This window comes from Rhinatrema bivittatum, chromosome 7 (assembly GCF_901001135.1).
Source record: "Rhinatrema bivittatum chromosome 7, aRhiBiv1.1, whole genome shotgun sequence".
In the NCBI taxonomy this organism is placed as follows: domain Eukaryota; kingdom Metazoa; phylum Chordata; class Amphibia; order Gymnophiona; family Rhinatrematidae; genus Rhinatrema; species Rhinatrema bivittatum.
In genome coordinates this window covers 77,692,392-77,711,818 of record NC_042621.1, presented here as the reverse complement: position 1 = coordinate 77,711,818, position 19,427 = coordinate 77,692,392, and the positions used below count along the sequence as shown (strand labels likewise).

General features: G+C 40.2%; 1 protein-coding gene across 10 annotated transcripts in view; it reads right to left on the bottom strand.

Moving 5' to 3' along the window:
- Positions 1-19,427, bottom strand: part of CHD9 (chromodomain helicase DNA binding protein 9) — a 406,054-nt gene that overhangs the window by 157,375 nt on the left and 229,252 nt on the right. For all 10 annotated transcript variants that reach the window (XM_029608540.1, XM_029608542.1, XM_029608543.1 and 7 more), the window contains 2 exons: positions 7,483-7,738; positions 1,014-1,224 (listed from right to left, as the gene is read on the bottom strand). In XM_029608540.1, the coding sequence (XP_029464400.1) occupies positions 1,014-1,224; positions 7,483-7,738 (467 nt within the window). The remainder of the gene's footprint in view (positions 1-1,013; positions 1,225-7,482; positions 7,739-19,427) is intronic.

The window sequence follows — 19,427 nt, the reverse complement described above, 5'->3', positions numbered from 1 at the left end:
TGGCCAAGTCAAAGTCTGACCCAAATCCTACGGAAATGCTGTGGCAAAACCTGAAACAAGATGTTCATGCAAGGAAACTCTTCAATATCACAGAATCGAAACTGTTCAATATGGAAGAATGGGCCAAAATTCTAAGGTGACATGAGAGAATGATCCACAGCTATAAGAAATGTTTAGCTGGAAATTATTGCTGCGCAAAGATTTGTCACAAGTTACTAATTAAGAGCTCATATACATTTTCATGCAAGGATACTTACTGTTGAATCTTTTTGTTGAATAATCAAAATATACCTTGTTTGATTAAGTTATTTTTCAAAGGTGTTCTTTTTCTCTTATCAGTGATTACATTAGTAATCACATTTTTAGTATAAAATTTTGCTAAAACTCAGACCACCCTAGGGCGTTTACAAACTTTCTCAGCCCTGTAGTTTTAATGATAAAGCAAGAACTGTACACTTAAAGTAACAGAATTATTTTTATAGCTTTAACTAAGACAAATGAAAAAGTAAAATGTCAAAGCCTTAAAAATTAGCATGCCATCCATAAAAGATTTGGAGTCAACTTTTCAAAATAATTATGGGTGCTAAACCCCCCTCCATGGATAAAGTGAAGGAGTTAGCTCAAGCACCCCCAGAGCTGGCACCTATGTATAAAGATCCCTGTAAATGTTAATTCCACACAATTTCTTTTATGCATTATTTTGTGGGAAATTTGTTGAATGAGAGGGAAATGTAGGATTTATTTTACCTTTGTTGTTATATGGATAGACAGTTCAACATTGGAAATCTTAGACTAACTTGTGCCTATGGGAAAAATCATTTAAGATTAAGGCCTTCGAAAAGAGTTATTTTTGCTTTATGGAGACATGACTCAAAATCTTTTACCAAAACGCCTCTGGCCAAAATAGGATTAGAGTTTAGTAGTGTAATGTGTTTATGAATCCGTTTGTCTGTACACATTGCTCTTGTCAGGACACCAGCCTGTATTTTCCCATAAAATGTACAGGAACCTACCTCTTTTGTATGAGATAGTCCTCAAGAATATCAAGGCAGCGCACCATCTGAGAGAAGATTAGCACTTTGTGTCCACCTGCTTTCATCTTTGGAAGGAGTTTATCAATAAGAACCAACTTGCCAGCAGACTGGATCATTGCTTGTAGATGGATATCAAGAGCTAACGGACTATAAGTCTCTCTGAACTCCCCAAGAATTTTTTCTTCAGCACCTGTTACAAGCATGCATGTTTTATAAAAACAGATTAAAAGACCAACCGTGCAGAAAATCTGATCAGCTTTAGTACCACTTTCATACAGGACTTTCAGGATTACTGCCCAAGGAACCTATACCTGACAATATGCAGTTTTATTTTAGTGAAGCCAGTTAACTGATACCCACAAATTATTAGCCGTGCTAAACCTGTAAATTCCACCTTAAAATTAATATTCATAGTAAGAAATTATAAGACTATGGAATAGCAATACAGGGTGTGGGAGGAGAAAAAAAATCAATCAGCACAAAAAAGCAGAAAAGGAGCATACAAAGCACAACAAATCAAAGGAAAAAAAATTGGAAAGCTAGGACCACAAATGCTCGAAGTTTGGGCAATAAAATCCCAGACCCGTAGGCCCTAATGATGGAGGTGGACTTGGACATTGTTGCTGTTACAGTGACATGGCTCACAGATTCTCATGATTGGGAATATGGCCATACCAGGCTATAGCTTGTTAATGAAGGACAGAGAGGTCAGAAAAGGGTGAGCAAGCAGCTCTCTATGTCAAAAACAATACCCAAGCAACTGAACTGCAAGGAAATTGGGGTAGAGAAGCTTTATGGGCTATTCTAAAAAAAAAGATGATGGTTCATCCATTTTGACTAGTGTGATTTACAGGCCTCCAACTGAAATGGAAGAACTTGTCAGAGATCTGGTCGAAGACATTAAAAATGTGGGAAGGAAAGGAGAAGCGCTGATTGTTGGAGTTAATATGCCGGACGCAGACTGGAGAATCCCTTCTGCAGAATCTATCAGAAGCAGAGCGATAGTGGACGCCCTGCAAGGGGCTCTCTTCAAACAAATGGTAAATGGAACGAACATACAAGGGAGTGTGTTAGACTCGACCTAGTGCTCAGTAACGGTGAGAATTTCTCCAATGTCCGGGTGGATGCTCACCTCAGCACCAGTGATCAAACGGTATGGTTTGACATCGCAAATAAGATATGGAGAAGTCACACAAAGACCTGAGTTTTGCTTTTCAAAAATACGGACTTTGTCGAAATGGAGACGTATCTGGAGGTTCAACTAGAAGACTGGGAGAAAATGGGAGAGGTGGGCCAAACTAAAAGGAGCAACAACAAAAGCAACAAATCTATATGTTAGAAAAGTAAAAAAAAAAAAGTAAGAGAAATAAGAAACCGATCTGGTTCACAAGGGAGGTGGCTCACATAATAAAAGCAAAAAGAACAGTGTTCAAGAACTATATAGGATCTAAAAAAGTAAAACACAGGGAAAAATATCTGGTGAAACTAAGGAGGCAAAGAAAGTAATCAAGAAAGCAACAAGTCAGGCAGAAGAAAGGACAGCCAAAGAGGTAAAGTGAGGTGACAAAACATTTTTCAGATACATCAGAGAAAGGTCCGTAGTGAAATTGAAAGATGACAAGGATGTGTGGAGAGAGACGAAGAAATGACAGAAATATTAAACAAAAACTTCAGTTTGGTGTTCACTAAAGACCCGGGAAAAGGACAGTCGCTAGTTAACAAGACTGTGGATGGGGGTGGGATAGACAAAACTCCATTTACAGAAGAAAATGTATGGGAAGATCTAAGAAAACTGAAAGTGGACAAAGCCAAGGGGCCTGATGATGTTCATCCCAGGATACTGAGGAAGCTCATAAATGTGCTGGTGGGTCCGCTGCGTGACCTGTGCAATAGATCTCTGGAAATGGGAGTGGTGCCGACTGACTGGAGAAGAGTGGTGGTGATCCCGCTTCACAAGAGTGGGAGCAGAGAGGAGGCTGGAAACTACAGGCCGGTTAGTCTCACCTCGGTGGTGGGAAAAGTAATGGAGACTGCTGAAGGAAAGGATAGTGAACTATCTACAGGCAGGAGGGACTGCTGGACCGGAGGCAGCATGGATTAACCAGGGAAAGGTACTTTCAGACAAACCTGATTGATTTTTTTTGATTGGGTGACTAAAGAATTGGATCAAGGAAGCGCGCTTGATGTGATCTACTTGGATTTCAGCAAAGCTTTTGATATGGTCCCGCATAGGCTTGTGAATAAAAAGAGAAGCTTGGGAGTGATCACCAAAGTGGTGACCTGGATTACAAATTAGTTAACGGATAGAAGACAGAATGTGATGGTGAATGGAACCTGCTCTGAAGAGAGAACGGTGTTAACTGGAGTGCCACAAGGATCTGTGTTGGGACTGGAACTGTTCAATATCTTTGTGAGCAACATTGTGGAAGGGATTGAAGGTAAAGTTTGTCTATTTGCAGATGAAACTAAGATCTGCAACAGAGTGGACACACCAGAAACAGTAGAGAGAATGAAACGCGATTTAAGGAGGCTTGGTCGGATATGGCAGCTGGAATTCAATGCCAAGAAGTGTAGAGTCATGCATCTAGGGTGTAGTAATCCAGAAGAGCTGTATGTGATGGGGGATATGAAGGGCTGTTGTGCACGGAGCAAGAGAGGAACCTTGGGGTGATAGTGTCTGGCGATCTGAAGATGGCAAAGCAATGTGACAAGGCAATAGCTAAAGCCAGAAGAATGCTGGGCTGCACAGACAGGAATAACAGTAAGAAATAGAATGTGATAATCCCCTTGCATAGATCACTGGTGAGGCCTCACCAGTGTTCAGTTCTGGAGATTGTATTTCAAAAGAGACAGAGACAGGATGGAGGCGGTCCAGAGAAGGGTGACAAAAATGGTGGTGGTGGGGGGGTCTCCATCAATTGACTTATGAGGAGAGATTGAAGATCTTAAATATGTACACCCTGGAAGAGAGGAGGTGCAGGGGGGGATATGATACAGATCTTCAGATACCTGAAAGGTTTTAATGATGAACAATCGACAAACCTTTTCCATTGGAAAGAAATCAGTAGAATTAGGGGGGCATGTAATGAAACTCCAGGGAGGATGACTCAGAACAGTCAGGAAATATTTCTTCACGGAGAGGGTGGTGGATGCATGGAATGCCCTTATGGAGGAGGTGGTGAAGACTAAATCAGTGAAAGATTTCAAAGGGGCATCGGATAAACACTGTGGATCCATAAAGTTTAGAGAATGGAAACGAAGAAGAGAGTGCATGGGGGTAACTTGCTGGTATGGCGGTTACTACCCTTAACCAATAAACCTTCATACTGTTGATGCAACTCCCTCATTCTCTCTGCTTCAACGGCAAGAGGTGATGGGAACCGGACTAAAACAGCTACCAACAAGGCTCCTGGCTTGATGGTCTGGGAGGTATGGGGTGAATTGTATGAAGTGGCAGATACTGTCATGAGCTTGCTGGGCAGACTAGATGGACCGTTTGGTCCTTTTCTGCCGTCATATCTTTGTTTCTATATTAAATTAAGGCAATCTCAGTGGGGGCACCTAAAAATACATATATTAAAAATATATTATTACAGAAGCTTCCACTGTGTATATTCTGTAATGCTCATAACAAATGTAGGAATGCCTCAATAACTATCAGCTTTGGTTTTTTTTTATTTGAAGAAAAATAATTTAAAAAAAAGAATTGATATTGAGGCATTCCTATCTTTATGTTTATTTAAAATGTATACACTACCATATTCCAAGGTAGTTTACAACCAACATACACACTACAACAAATAGCAATGATAAAATACAGCAAATAAAACAATACAAGCTACCTTAAAAACATAAAACATTAACAAACAATCAAATGAATAAATAGCAAGCATCTTTTAAACATGAACCTCCGGGATCAGCCACAGAGACACATACTTCTGATCACAACTGCCATGGCATATGTCAATCAAATGCACATTCAAAAAGATATGTTTTAAGCAATCCCTTAAATGTCTTAGTGCAACCTGTAAGACGCAGTGCCATGGGAAAGGAGGTCCACAAGTCTGGAGCAACGACTGAACAAACTTGCTCTCGCGTTTCCATCAGACGAGCTTGACGCACTGAAGGAATATCCAATAGTCCTCTCTTAGCAGAATGCTGTTTGCGGCAAGGATTGTAAATCCGCAGGAGTACATTAACCCAAGAATAATCATTCAGAACAAGCATATTAGGGACAAGCAAAAGAACCTTGTACATAACTCATGAATGAACTGGTAACAAATGTAATTCCTTTAGTATGGGAGAAAGATGACTTCACATGGAGCGGCTGGAGATCAGTCTGGGAGTGGCATTCTGCAATATTTGCAATGCTCTCAGGGAGGAAGCCGGGAGGCCAATATACAGTGCATTACAGTAGTTGAGTAGGGGTAATAGCACAGCTTGCACAATGACCCGAAAATCGGCCTGAAATAGTAAAGGCTTAATATTACTAAAACATGTAATTTTAAAAATCCCACTCAAACAACTAATTTAATCTGAATTTTAAAAGAAATGTCAGAATCGATGAGAAAACCCAAAATTTTGACAGCAGAAGACACTAGAATTATATGATTTTCAATAAAAAAGGATTGATGAGATGAAGGACAAATATTACACTGCAGGACTAAGATCTTGGTCTTAGTGAGATTTAGGGCTAACTTGTTGTGAGTCAGCCATTGACGCATAGCTGAGACAATAGGAATCTAAAGGGTAGATTTTTTAAAAATGCACACGCGCACATGGACGCACAATTTTATAACACATGCGCGCCGGTAGGGATATGTTATAAAATCTGGGGCAGCGCACACAAGGGGGGCTAGAAATGTGCATGTTTCGCGCGGCGACAAGATCGGGCCTCCCTCGGTTCTCTCCCAGTCCATTCCAATTAAGGAGCGGATTGGGAGGGAACTTTCATACCCCCTACATAACCTCCCTCCCTCTTAGAAGGCCTACCTTATTTTAGTTTCCTTGTTGTTGAACTTACGCCAGCCTGAGCTGGTGTTAAGTTATGTGTGCCAGCAGCCTGCTGGCGCGCGATTCCCCGGCACAGCAGCAAATGGCCGCTGTACAGCCGCCTCCAGCCCTGTCCCTCCCTGTCCCCCGGACCGCCCCTCTTCTTGGGCCCGGCACTTCTGCGCGTAATGGGAGTTATGCGCGTGGCCGAGCCCCTTTGAAGATGCACACGTAAACCCCATTTTCCCCACATGCAGGGGATTTAAAATTTAGTCGTAAGGCTGCAGTTTCATCCCATGATGAGCCCATCTTGATATTAAATTGTATGTCATCAACATACAACCAGTATCCCATACAGAGCCATGCCAATTTACAAACTGGAGACATATAGATGTTAAATAATAGGACGGAGAGCCCTGGGGGACATCAGTATCCAGAGAATACCACGGAGAACAGTCTGTTTTGAAGATGACTCACTGTAGCTATCCTCATAGATACGAGTGAAACCAGTTCAAAACTGCACCATATATTTCACATACCTGCAGTTGATAAAGCAAAATTTGGCGATCAATTGTATGAAAGGCAGATGAAATATCCAACGTTACCGAATATATTTTTTCTCTGAATCAATACCTCGTTTAGGAGTGACCACTAAAGAAGCTAATAAAATCTCGGAACTCGGGCTTTTGTTTAAAACAAAATTGAAGGTGGTCAAGAATTTTATGATCATCGACAACATTCTGGAATGGTTTCAGAACAATACTTTCAAGGATTTTAGAGGCTACAAGGAAGGGAGGAAATTGGCTGCTGGTTAGTCAAATCATGAGATTCAAATTTGCTTTTAGTGGGTTCTTACTGATGCTTGCTTCAAGGAGATGGGGATATTACCTTCATTTAAAGAAAACTTGATAAGCATAGTCAGCGAAGGGGCAATAGTCTCCTTGATCAGTTTTTAAAGACTGCATGGATTTAATGGGTAGAATGAAGGGTTTAATGAAGAAATAGTGTTTGATATTTCTAGTCCCGAGACAGTCTCAAAGGCATTCCATTTACTATCAATTGGGTCAGGAGGAGTTAAAAACCAATCTGGGACAAACAATGTGTTAAAAGTTTAGCTGTCTTTGGAGCTAGGAAAGACAAGCTCCTTACAATCAATTCCTACTGTCTTGACTCCCTGAATTTTGCTCATGTTAAAAGTGTTATGACCATTACAGAATATATATAGTAGAAGCTTCTGAAATAAGGTACATGATAGAGAAGACCAGGTGACAAAGTAATTAGTCACCGTCTGGCTTGCTGACATCTTTCAATTCTTAAGAATAGTTTGATTCACACGTGTCTAGAGCATTGACTTTTTTTTTTGGCATTGTCTCTTCTTATAACATCTTATATTAACAAAACATTTAATTTATTAAATACTTTTCACAAAAAAAGTTCTATTTGCTTTCTTTTTTACCTTTGATAAGATAAGGGTGATTACAGCACTTTCGGAGTTCCATCATAGTGTTAACCAGATTAGGCACATTGGCTTGCCCTGCTCCTTTGGATAAAAATGCAAAATTCTTCTCCAAGATTGCTCGATAATATTTCTTCTGGATATTTGTGAGTTCTACTTCAATGATTGTTTCTTCCTTTGGCGCCAACTTCTTTTCGACATCTTCTTTCAAGCGTCTCAGCATCATTGGTTTTAACATAGCCTGCAGTTTTTGCACCTGGATGAAAAAAAAAGTAATGTCTGGGTATGCATACTAAACCCGGAGACAAAACAGCAATGAAAGTGTTAACTGGCTCATTAGTGAATTGGAACAGGATGTAACTAAAACTGGTGAGGTTTAAATCTATTTTTAAAATTCTGTATTAAAAGAATGCTTCTAAGCAACATATGCCTCGTTGATAAAGAAAACTGTGTTTAAATGAATAAATTAAACTGATAATGAATAAAGGGAAAAGAGAATGGAAAGCAAGTTGATAATTTCAAAATTTTATTTTCTTAGAATTTTCCATGATCTATTGCAATCAGTAGGTTTTGCTTTAAAAAAAAGTCTATCATTCTGTCTCCGGAGCTGCTCAAGCCCCAAGGAGACATTTCCTGTCTGAAAAATAAAGCTTTAGCCTTGGGTGCTTTTCTCTTTTTATAATTTCTGTGTAGATGCTTTAGTATTTTTCAGTCTAAAAAGTTTCTCTTCTCAGACCCTTTGCATTTAGAGATCTTTATAGCAGACAAAGATGCTGTTTCTGCATCTCTTGCTTAGCTCTGAGGATGTCAACATATTTAGTTTTTTCAGATGTTAAGACTCCTCCTCTCCCTGTTTGGTTTTCTTTAGATTCATTCTTTTCTTTGATGACCTTCCCCATTTGATTATCTGTTATGGGTGCATATGGATATGATGATGTATTGCCGCCTATTTATAGAAATCTATTTTCCAGTTATGTATATCCTGTTTTCCTTATTTTTAATGGAAAATTAATAAAGACATAATTGAAAAAAAATCTATCATCCCAGAAGCAATCTTTCCAAGGCACCGAGCTCCCTGAACAATAGCCTTCAATACAGAATCTTGTATATAGTTTATCCATTGTGTTTCATCTCATGCTACTTGTCACCTGGACCTTTATTCTTCCTCTACATCTCCTTCTTGTTCCTTCGCATCCCTGTTTCATGTAACTTCCTAAATCATTTTGTATTATCCCCTGTTAATTGTAAACCGATGTGATATGCAAATGAATGTCGGCATATAAAAGTTCTAAATAAATAAATATTTGGAACACCAATAGCACAAAGCAAGCTTTTAGGATCTGTCTGCCGTACATCTGTCAGCTAGATATAAAGATTTGAATTTTCCAATACACCAAGTCTATTCTCATCAGAATTAAGGAATTCATCATATTAAACTAGAAATTACTCATATTACTATAAAATAGCAATTAAGCTTAACATGAAATTTTGGATAGCTTTTTACAGTTCTTTAAAAACCTTGATGATATTTTGTACATTATGATAAAGGCCACGTACTCTAGCCCAACTAAAAATCAGAGGATTGGTGAAAAGTAATTTTCTATCTACACTTTTGAACTAGCAACAAGTATCGCAAATTTCTGAAGAACAATCTGTGTATCCCTATATGTGAATGTGTGTGTGAGACCAAAGCACTTCATATAAAACTACAGCATTCATCTAAATTATATGAATATTGATCAAAGAATTGTGGCTGCCATGTTAGTCCGCTTGGATATGTGGAATTTAAGGCTAAACAAACAAGTTGCAGATGATACCTTTTTATTGGAGCGACTAAATACATCTGTGACAAGCTTACAAATGGTATCCTCGTCATCAGAAACAGCACATTGTACTGGTAAATAGTCCAGCGTCATCTAGATCTTAGGATGTCCGCATGTCATTACAGCTCAATAAAGGAAATGGGAGGGTAGGGGCCAAGAATACCAGAGGTGAAAAGACAGTCAAATCTTGCAATTGAAAGGATGTATTTCTGATATTGGGTAAGAAAGCCAATTTCTGATTAAGTCCTTTTGTGTTTGTTTCAAAGTGTTTAATCATCCTAATTTAAAATGTTTTCCATTCTTGTGTACATCTAACATTCCTTTTAAATACCCTAATTGTGAGATAGTTAAACAAATGATCTTCCTTTGAGAACTGCTTACCTACTGCGCTATCATCCTGTTTCTCTGCAATGGAAAGGAAAGAAGACCTCCCTAATTTAGGGACACGCCCCCCCAGGAAAGCCCTGGGACTTATGCAACATAGGCTCGGCGCGTGCAGGGGGAGCTTGGGCCAGGTTTTCGGGGGGTACGCGCGTACCCCTTTGAAAATCTGACCCTCAGTGTAAGGAAGGTGATTTGGGATATATTGGGGGCTGGAGCCATGTATGGAAGTCCTATATCTGTCCAATGCAGGAAAAAGGAAGCTAAGCAAGAAATTCAGATCATGGGGAAAACCAGACCTCCATTTGGTCTATACCTTAGTCAGACCATTCGTTCATTGCTTTTAAAACTGACATTTCAATGTTACATAAAATTGAGAACCCTTGCCCTGTAACTTTTTTGAAACGTAATCACATAGAGCCTGATGCTATTCATGATAAATTGTTGCCTAGACTTAGTGATTTGAATTCCTGGTAAGCCAGCGAGCTTTGGATTCCATTAATATAACGTTTTTAGTAAAACCAAAAGGTTTTACCTTTCTAGGAAAAACATAGCTCCATGGTACAACTCCGAGTTACATTCATCTAAACAAAACCTTTGGTGGCTTGAACAAGCTTGGAGAAAAATCCTGTTGAATCCTGTAAAACTGCTTTGGACAACTATAGACAATTGTAAGACAGAATAAAAAAGGCCTTTTTTCTGCAAAAATTGCTAAAACTGTGGTAATCTTAGTGAACTGTTTTAAACGTTTCTCTCTCCTTCAACGTATATGTCTTCCTTACAGAAAGCTGGAAAGGACCCTTCTCATTGCAATGATTTAGCTTTTTTCTTTGTTGATAAAATTGCTAATTTATGTAAGAACCCTACTACTCTTAATGCAACTGAACCATCTCGATCTCATGTTATTCAGGTAGCTCCACCTGTGTCGTGGGATGAATTTTCAGCTGCCTCGTGAGTTGAGGTCATTCCAACTTTGATAAAAAGTCTACATCAAGATCTAGGCAGCCACATTACTAAGTTTGTTAATTTTTCTCTTTCCTAGGATTTGTACCTCTAGATTTTAGAAAGGCTTCAGTCAAACCTCCTCTTAAAAATCTGTCACTTGATTCTGCTCTACGAGAATTATAGTCCCATTTTGTCTACCATTTTTAGCATAGGTTCTCGAAGGTATTGTTTTTTCTCAGTTGACTAATTTTATTGAGAGTCATGGAATTTTAGACAACTTTCAATTTGGTTTTAGAACATTTTTTTAACGCTGAACTTTTTATCATTTCCCAGTTGTGATTCTATTAGGAGTTTTGTTCTTGTACTTCTTGATATCTCAGCAGCACATGATACTTTGAACCTTTCTTTTTTGCTTAAACATTTATCTGATTTTGGAATTTGGGGGGACGACGACCTGTGTTGAACTGGTCGTCCCCTCTTATTTGTCTGATAGAATGCAGTGTGTTTCCATTACCAATGCTTTTTCCAAACGGCACTGCTTAACTATGGGAGTTCCCCAGGGATCGGCATTCTTTTTAATATCTATTTGTCTCCATTACGCCGATGAAACAGTTTTTTATTCTAAAGCAGTCCTCCTGGTATGACAATGAAAAATATTTAAGTCTCTGTTTAAGTTCCATTAAGTCTTGGTTGTTCCATAATTTTCACTCTATTTGAAGAAAACAGAGATGATGAATAAAATTCCCAGATGAGATACTCCTGTCCTTTATAATTTTGCTGATTTCTCTATCCCTGTTTCTGTTCAAGTAAAGAATCTGAAGTCCCACATTAGATCTATTATAAAATAGTCTTTAAAATCTGGATGCTGATGGCTTAAACCTTTAGTGCAATTTAATGAATTTTGTTCTGTTTTACAGGCTTTAATTTTAATTAACCTTGATTATTGCAATTTATTGTTATTAGGCTTGCCGTTTTACACTTTGAAAGTTCTGCAGATTCTACAAAATTCTGCAGCTAGACTCCTTACTGGAACTGATCAATACCAGCATATCACTCCGGTTCTAAAAAGACTTCACTGGCTGTTCATGGTTTGGCGTGTCATAAATAAAGTCACATTAATCCATAAATTGCTAGTTAATGACAACTTCGCTCTGTGGATTGGTGTCCTACTTCATATCTGTTACAACCCAGACGTTTCGCTCTGCTGAAAAAAAACTTTTTGGAAATTCCATCCTATTGAACAATTCATCTTGTGGACTCAAGAGTTTGCATTTTCAGTTACAGGTCCTTAATTTTGGAATATTGTCTTTAAACCTGCGTTCACAAACTGACAACGCTTTTTAAGAAAGCTTTGAAAACTATTCTTTTTAATGCAGCCTTTGGTGGTTTAGGATAATTTTGATATGGCTTTCTGTTGGTTGTTTGACAGACAGTGATAAAGATGGTACTTTTTAACAGCTTTTATGTTTTATGATTTTGTTGTTTTATTGCTATTTTTATGGTTTTATATATATATATACTTTTATTGTATGTTTTAATGTCATACTTATGTCTATTAATTATTTTTGATGATACTATGTATGTACTTTGTAATCTGCTTTGATCCGTTGGGATATGTGGAATGGTGGAGTCAAGATGGCGGCTTGCTAGGCAGCAGCACTTTCTGGAGTCTCATTTCTTCATTCAGTTTCCTTTACGATGGCTCTGAAGAGAAAGGGAAATCCCAGGCAATATCCCTCCTCACCTGAGGTTATCCCTGGCCAGCAAATGCTAGAATTCATCTTGAGCCAATTATCTGAGGGAAAACAGGGGTGCTGGATCTATTGAGGAGCCTTGCGAGGGAGCACAGGCATCTCTGGATGGGGGAAGCTACAGCCTGAGTAGTCTTGCTTGCCTCAGATGATCATTCTGCTGGAAGGAACTCAAACACCGAGTTTGGGCGCTTCTGCGTCGGTTGCTACATATGGCGATCTCTCTTCTCCCTCTCTTGAGAGTCGTCCTCTACATCCATTGGTAAGACCAGCCCAAATTTCTCTGGACTCTGTGGTCTGTTCTGGTGAGGGGAGACCCTGCAATTAATAGTTGTGCTTTCGACATTGGTCTGTTAGTTAAAACAGTATCGGAACTTCAGGAAGTCCATTCGCAGAGGCTGTAAGGAATAGAATCTAGACTGGGTGATATGGAAAAATGTGTACAAGAAATTGAAAAGGTGAATACAGTTTTAATTCAGGACAAGAACTCTATTCATCTGAAGATAGAACAGTTGGAAATTTTTTCAAGGCTAAGCTTTTTGGGACTTCTGTTAGAGATACCTTGAAAAAATACTTTATCAATGTTCTTGGTTTGCCAGCTGATTCTTGCCTGCTGATTACTAGAGCTTTCTTTCTATCTCTGCGCAGATGAGATTTGTCACCCAATTTCATCAGAACCACCATTAGATGTGTCTGCAATATTAGAGAGTTCAGTGGTAGAGGTTGTGGAAAGACAGACTCTTCTGGTATCTTGTGTTTGAGCAAGATCTGAATATGATTTTGAAACTGTATTTTCTTAAAGCTCAAACTAATTCTTATGGGACCCGTACCAGGATTTATCCGGATGTAGTCAAAACCACTCAAGAGAGAAGAAACTTTTTTCTTGCAATGCATCAGGAAGCAGTTTCTTTAGGTGCTACTTTTCTTCTCAGATATCCGTGTAAATGTGTTGTTTCATATGCTGGAAATAGATGTTTTTTCCTTCCTGACCAGCTTTGTTTCTTTTTAGATCAGAAGAAATCCCTTCTGTCAGCACCCATTAGCTCCATTACTTAAAGTGTATACACTCAGATTTATAGCAAGTTAATGCTTTTTTTTTTTCTTCTCTTTAAATTGTTACTTCTAGCTCTCCCTTGGCCTTTACAGTCCACCCCCTCTTTATAGTGGTCCATGGCTAATTTGGAAGAGGATATGTTCTCTGTAACCTGATTACTTTTTGTTATTGTATATTTACTCTCCTGCCTTTTCTTGTCATGTTCATGGCATTGTAATTAATAAAATATTCAATAAAAAATATGTGGGATATAAATCCTGAAATAAATGTCCTAAGGCATTTAAATTAGAGGATGAAGGTAGCAAATGAAAGTTGGAAAGTCGCCCTCAACAAATATTTGATTTATATTCCACTTTCAGGCACTTTCAAGTAGAATAGATTCAGGTACAGTAGATATTTCCCTGTCCCCAGAGAGCTAACAATCTAATTTTGTACCTGTGGCAATGCAGGATGAACTTACTCACCCAAGGTCACAAGGAGCAGCAGCAGGATGTGAACCCTGGCTTGCAGCCCATTGCTCTAACCACTCGGCTATCCTCCAGTCCATATAACTGGGTGGAGAAATTAACAAAATAATCAGCCCACTTTTAAACAAAAGGATAACCAAGAACAGCAAGTCAAGTGAGAAAGCTGTTAGCACAAATGCTTGTAATCTAGGCAATAAAATTCCAGATCGTCAGGTCTTAATGATAAAGAGAGACTTGGATATTGTTGCTATTACATAGTTCAGAATCTCATGAATATTATATGGCCATATTAGCCTATAACTTGTTGAAGAAAGATAAAGAGGACAGAAATGTGTAAGGAGCAACTCTACGTCAGGAACAATATCCAAGCCTGAAATGCAGGGGAAAGGAAGAAGTGTTGTGGGTTGTTTTAGAAATGGATTATGGCACTTCCATTTATACTGGCGTGGTCTACAGGCTTCCAAATCAAACAGAAGAACTGGAGAGAGATTTGGCCAAGGGCATCCAAAAGGTAGGAAGGATGGGAGAAGTGTTGCTCATTGCAGATGTTAATCAGCAGGCTGTGGGGATTAGAGTATCCCTGCTGCAGAATCTGTAAGGAGTAGAGAGATTATGGATGCCCTTCAATGGGCTCTGCTCAGACAAATTGTGACAGAGCCCCTGAGGTGATGAGCTCACCTGGTACTCACAAAGGGAGATAGCTGCCTACTTGAGCACCAGTGATCATCAGATGGTATGGGTTTGAAATAACAGCCAAGAAAGAGAAAAGCCACATGAAGATCGAAGACCTGGATTTCAAAAATATAGACTTTGGTAAAATGGCAGTGTACATCAAGGAGGAGCTAGAAGGCTGTTAGGAGATGGGTGAAATAGAAAAACAGTGGACCAAATTAAAAGAAGCTATAATAGAAGCAACAACCAGTTATGTAAAAAAAAAAAAAAAAAAAAGGGTAAATGAGAGAAAAAGGAAACTGAGGATTCGAGATGGCTGAGAAAATAAAGGCATAAAGATCAACAAAGTACAAAGGAACTCAAAAAGAGGAGATTATCTGGTAAATTGAAGGAAATATGAAAAGAAATAAGGAAAACTCAAATGGAAGAAAGGATTGCTAAAGAGGTAACAAAATATTTTTCAGAGATATTAGAGAAAGGAAGAATGCCAGAGATGGCACTTTAAGATTGAAAAGAGACTAAGATGTGAAGAAAGATGAGGAAAGAGAAGAAATATTAAAGAAATACTTCAGTTCATGGTTCACTAAAGACGACCTTGGAGAAGGAGCGTTGCTGATTGGAAAGAGTATGGATGGGAGTGGGTTAGATATAGCCCCCATTTACAAGAGTGGAACTAGTAACTGAAAGTGGACAAGTCCATGGGCTGGGTGAGCTACATCCCAGAATACTAAGGCAGCTCAGCCATACTGGCAGGTCCTTGGAAGGACTTGTTCAACAGATCCTTGGAGATGGGAGCAGGGCAGTGGTGGTCCTGCTTCACAAAAGTGATAACAGGGAGGAGACTGGAAACTACAGGCCAGTTCCATTTACCCCAGTGGTGTGAAAATGAATGGAGATACTGCTCAAGAAAAGAAGAGTCCACTATCTACAAACCAAGGCGTTGCAGGATTTGAGGCAACATGGTAACTACCACATCATGCAGGTTGCCCTCATGCTTTCTGTTAAGGGTAGCAGCTGCCACTCCATGCAATTTACCCCTTTAGCCCCAGGCACTCTGTTAATGGCAGTAACTGCTGCTCTAGGCAAGTTACCTCCAAGAGATAGTGGCTGCCACGCCTGCAGGTTATCCTCATGTGTTCTGTTAATGGTAGTAACTGTCACTCTGTGCAGGTTACCGCCAGGGGTTCTGTTAATGATAGTGGCTGCCACGCCTGCAGGTTATCCTCATTTGTTCTGTTAATGGTAGTAACTGTCACTCTGTGCAGGTTACCGCCAGGGGTTCTGTTAATGATAGAGGCTGCCACGCCTGCAGGATATCCTCATGTGTTCTGTTAATGGTAGTAACTGTCACTCTGTGCAGGTTACCGCCAGGGGTTCTGTTAATGATAGAGGCTGCCACGCCTGCAGGTTATCCTCATGTGTTCTGTTAATGGTAGTAACTGTCACTCTGTGCAGGTTAACTCCAGGGGTTCTGTTAATGATAGAGGCTGCCACGCCTGCAGGATATCCTCATGTGTTCTGTTAATGGTAGTAACTGTCACTCTGTGCAGGTTACCTCCAGGTGATCTGTTAATGATAGAGGCTGCCACGCCTGCAGGTTATCCTCATGTGTTCTGTTAATGGTAGTAACTGTCACTCTGTGCAGGTTACCTCCAGGGGTTCTGTTAATGATAGAGGCTGCCACGCCTGCAGGATATCCTCATGTGTTCTGTTAATGGTAGTAACTGTCACTCTGTGCAGGTTACCTCCAGGGGTTCTGTTAATGATAGAGGCTGCCACGCCTGCAGGATATCCTCATGTGTTCTGTTAATGGTAGTAACTGTCACTCTGTGCAGGTTACCTCCAGGGGTTCTGTTAATGATAGAGGCTGCCACGCCTGCAGGATATCCTCATGTGTTCTGTTAATGGTAGTAACTGTCACTCTGTGCAGGTTACCTCCAGGGGTTCTGTTAATGATAGAGGCTGCCACGCCTGCAGGTTATCCTCATGTGTTCTGTTAATGGTAGTAACTGTCACTCTGTGCAGGTTACCGCCAGGGGTTCTGTTAATGATAGAGGCTGCCACGCCTGCAGGTTATCCTCATGTGTTCTGTTAATGGTAGTAACTGTCACTCTGTGCAGGTTACCTCCAGGGGTTCTGTTAATGATAGAGGCTGCCACGCCTGCAGGATATCCTCATGTGTTCTGTTAATGGTAGTAACTGTCACTCTGTGCAGGTTACCTCCAGGGGTTCTGTTAATGATAGAGGCTGCCACGCCTGCAGGATATCCTCATGTGTTCTGTTAATGGTAGTAACTGTCACTCTGTGCAGGTTACCTCCAGGGGTTCTGTTAATGATAGAGGCTGCCACGCCTGCAGGATATCCTCATGTGTTCTGTTAATGGTAGTAACTGTCACTCTGTGCAGGTTACCTCCAGGGGTTCTGTTAATGATAGAGGCTGCCACGCCTGCAGGTTATCCTCATGTGTTCTGTTAATGGTAGTAACTGTCACTCTGTGCAGGTTACCTCCAGGGGTTCTGTTAATGATAGAGGCTGCCACGCCTGCAGGTTATCCTCATGTGTTCTGTTAATGGTAGTAACTGTCACTCTGTGCAGGTTACCTCCAGGGGTTCTTGTTAATGATAGAGGCTGCCACGCCTGCAGGATATCCTCATGTGTTCTGTTAATGGTAGTAACTGTCACTCTGTGCAGGTTAACTCCAGGGGTTCTGTTAATGATAGAGGCTGCCACGCCTGCAGGTTATCCTCATGTGTTCTGTTAATGGTAGTAACTGTCACTCTGTGCAGGTTACCTCCAGGGGTTCTGTTAATGATAGAGGCTGCCACGCCTGCAGGTTATCCTCATGTGTTCTGTTAATGGTAGTAACTGTCACTCTGTGCAGGTTACCTCCAGGGGTTCTGTTAATGATAGAGGCTGCCACGCCTGCAGGTTATCCTCATGTGTTCTGTTAATGGTAGTAACTGTCACTCTGTGCAGGTTACCTCCAGGGGTTCTGTTAATGATAGAGGCTGCCACGCCTGCAGGTTATCCTCATGTGTTCTGTTAATGGTAGTAACTGTCACTCTGTGCAGGTTACCTCCAGGGGTTCTGTTAATGATAGTGGCTGCCACACCTGCAGGTTACTCCCATGCAGAAATGTAACACTTACAGTTAACATACGTTACCCATTTTCTTCATTACAAACTTCAAGCCTTTAGGGATCCATGTTTATCCTATGCTCTTTAAATTCATTTACTGTGCTCATCCTCCCCACCTCTTTTGTGGGGGCATTCATCAGGCTCTCAGAGAAGAAATATTTTCTGATACTGGTTCTGAGTCATACCCCTAGTTGTACAGTTTCCTTTCCAATGGAAAAGGTTTGATATTTTTGCATCATCAATACCTTTCAGGTATCTAAAGATCTGTCTCGTATCTCTTCTGCACCTCCTCTTCTCCAGGGTGTACATATTTAGATCCTTCAGCTTTTCCTCAATGGCTTTCCGAAACAGACCTCACACTATTTTGGTCACCTTACTCTGGTCAGATTCCATCCTGTCTCTATCCCATCTGAGATATGATTTCCCAGACTGAACAAGAAATCCAGATGCAGTCTCATCAAGAACCTGTACAGAGGCATTAACACCTTTTTTTCTGCTACCTATTCCACTCGCTATGCAGTCCAGCATCATTCTGGCTTTAACTACTGCCTTGTCACACTGCTTTGTTACCTTCAGATCGCCAGACACAATCACCCCAAGGCCCCTTTCTCCCAATCAGTGCATATTATTCTTTCATTACCTATCACATGCAATGCTTTTGGATTACTGCACACCAGGTGCATGACTGCACTTCTTGGCAATGAATCTCAGCTGCAAAACCTTTGATCATTCTTCAAGTTTTCTTAAATCACTTTTCATTCTCCCTGTTCCTTCAGGCATGTCCACTTTGTTGCAGTTCTTAGTATCACCCACAAAATGACAAACATTTCCTTCTAAACCTTCCACATTGTTGCTCACGAAGACACTGAACAGAATCAGTCCCAAAACCAATCACTGAGAAACTCAATTTAACACCATTCTCTCTTCAGAGCAGGTTTCATTTACCATTACACATTGTTTCCTGCCAATCAACAGGTTGTAATCCACTTCACCATCTTGGCGCACACACCCAAACTTTTCATTTTATTCACTAGTCTATGTGGGACTGTATCAAAAGCTTTGCTGAAATCCAAGTAAATCACATCAAGTGTTCTTCCTTGATCCAATTCTCTAGTCAGCCAATCAAATAAATCTATCAGGACCTTCCCTTGGTGAATCTATGCTGCCTTGGGTCCAGCAACCCACCGGATTGTAGATAGTTCACTAATCTCTCCTTTAGCAGATTCGCCATTAATTTTCCCACCACCGAGGAGACAGCCATCTTTCTGCTAGCATCCTTGTGAAGCGGGACTATAACCATTCTTCTACAATCTGGTGGCTCCACCACTGTTCAGTAGATTTCCAGGAATCTACTGAACAGGTCTTTCAGTGAACCCACCAGCATCTCTCTGAGCTCCCTTAGTTATCCTGGATGTACCCTATCTGACCCCATGGCATTGTCCACTTCCAGTTGTCTCCATACATTCTCTTCTGAAACAGGACTGTGTCTACCCTACTCCCCCATCCATGCTCTTTTCAATCAGCAACAGCCCTTTCCTCCAGGGTCTTCCTTAGTGAACACCAAACTGATGTATTTAATATTTTTATTTCTTCATCTTTCTCCACACATTTTTATTATACTGCCTTGGATCTACTTCCTATCACTAATATATATATAAAAAAAAAATTTTCACATTGCTTTACTTCTTTAGCAATCCTTTGTTCTACTTGACCAT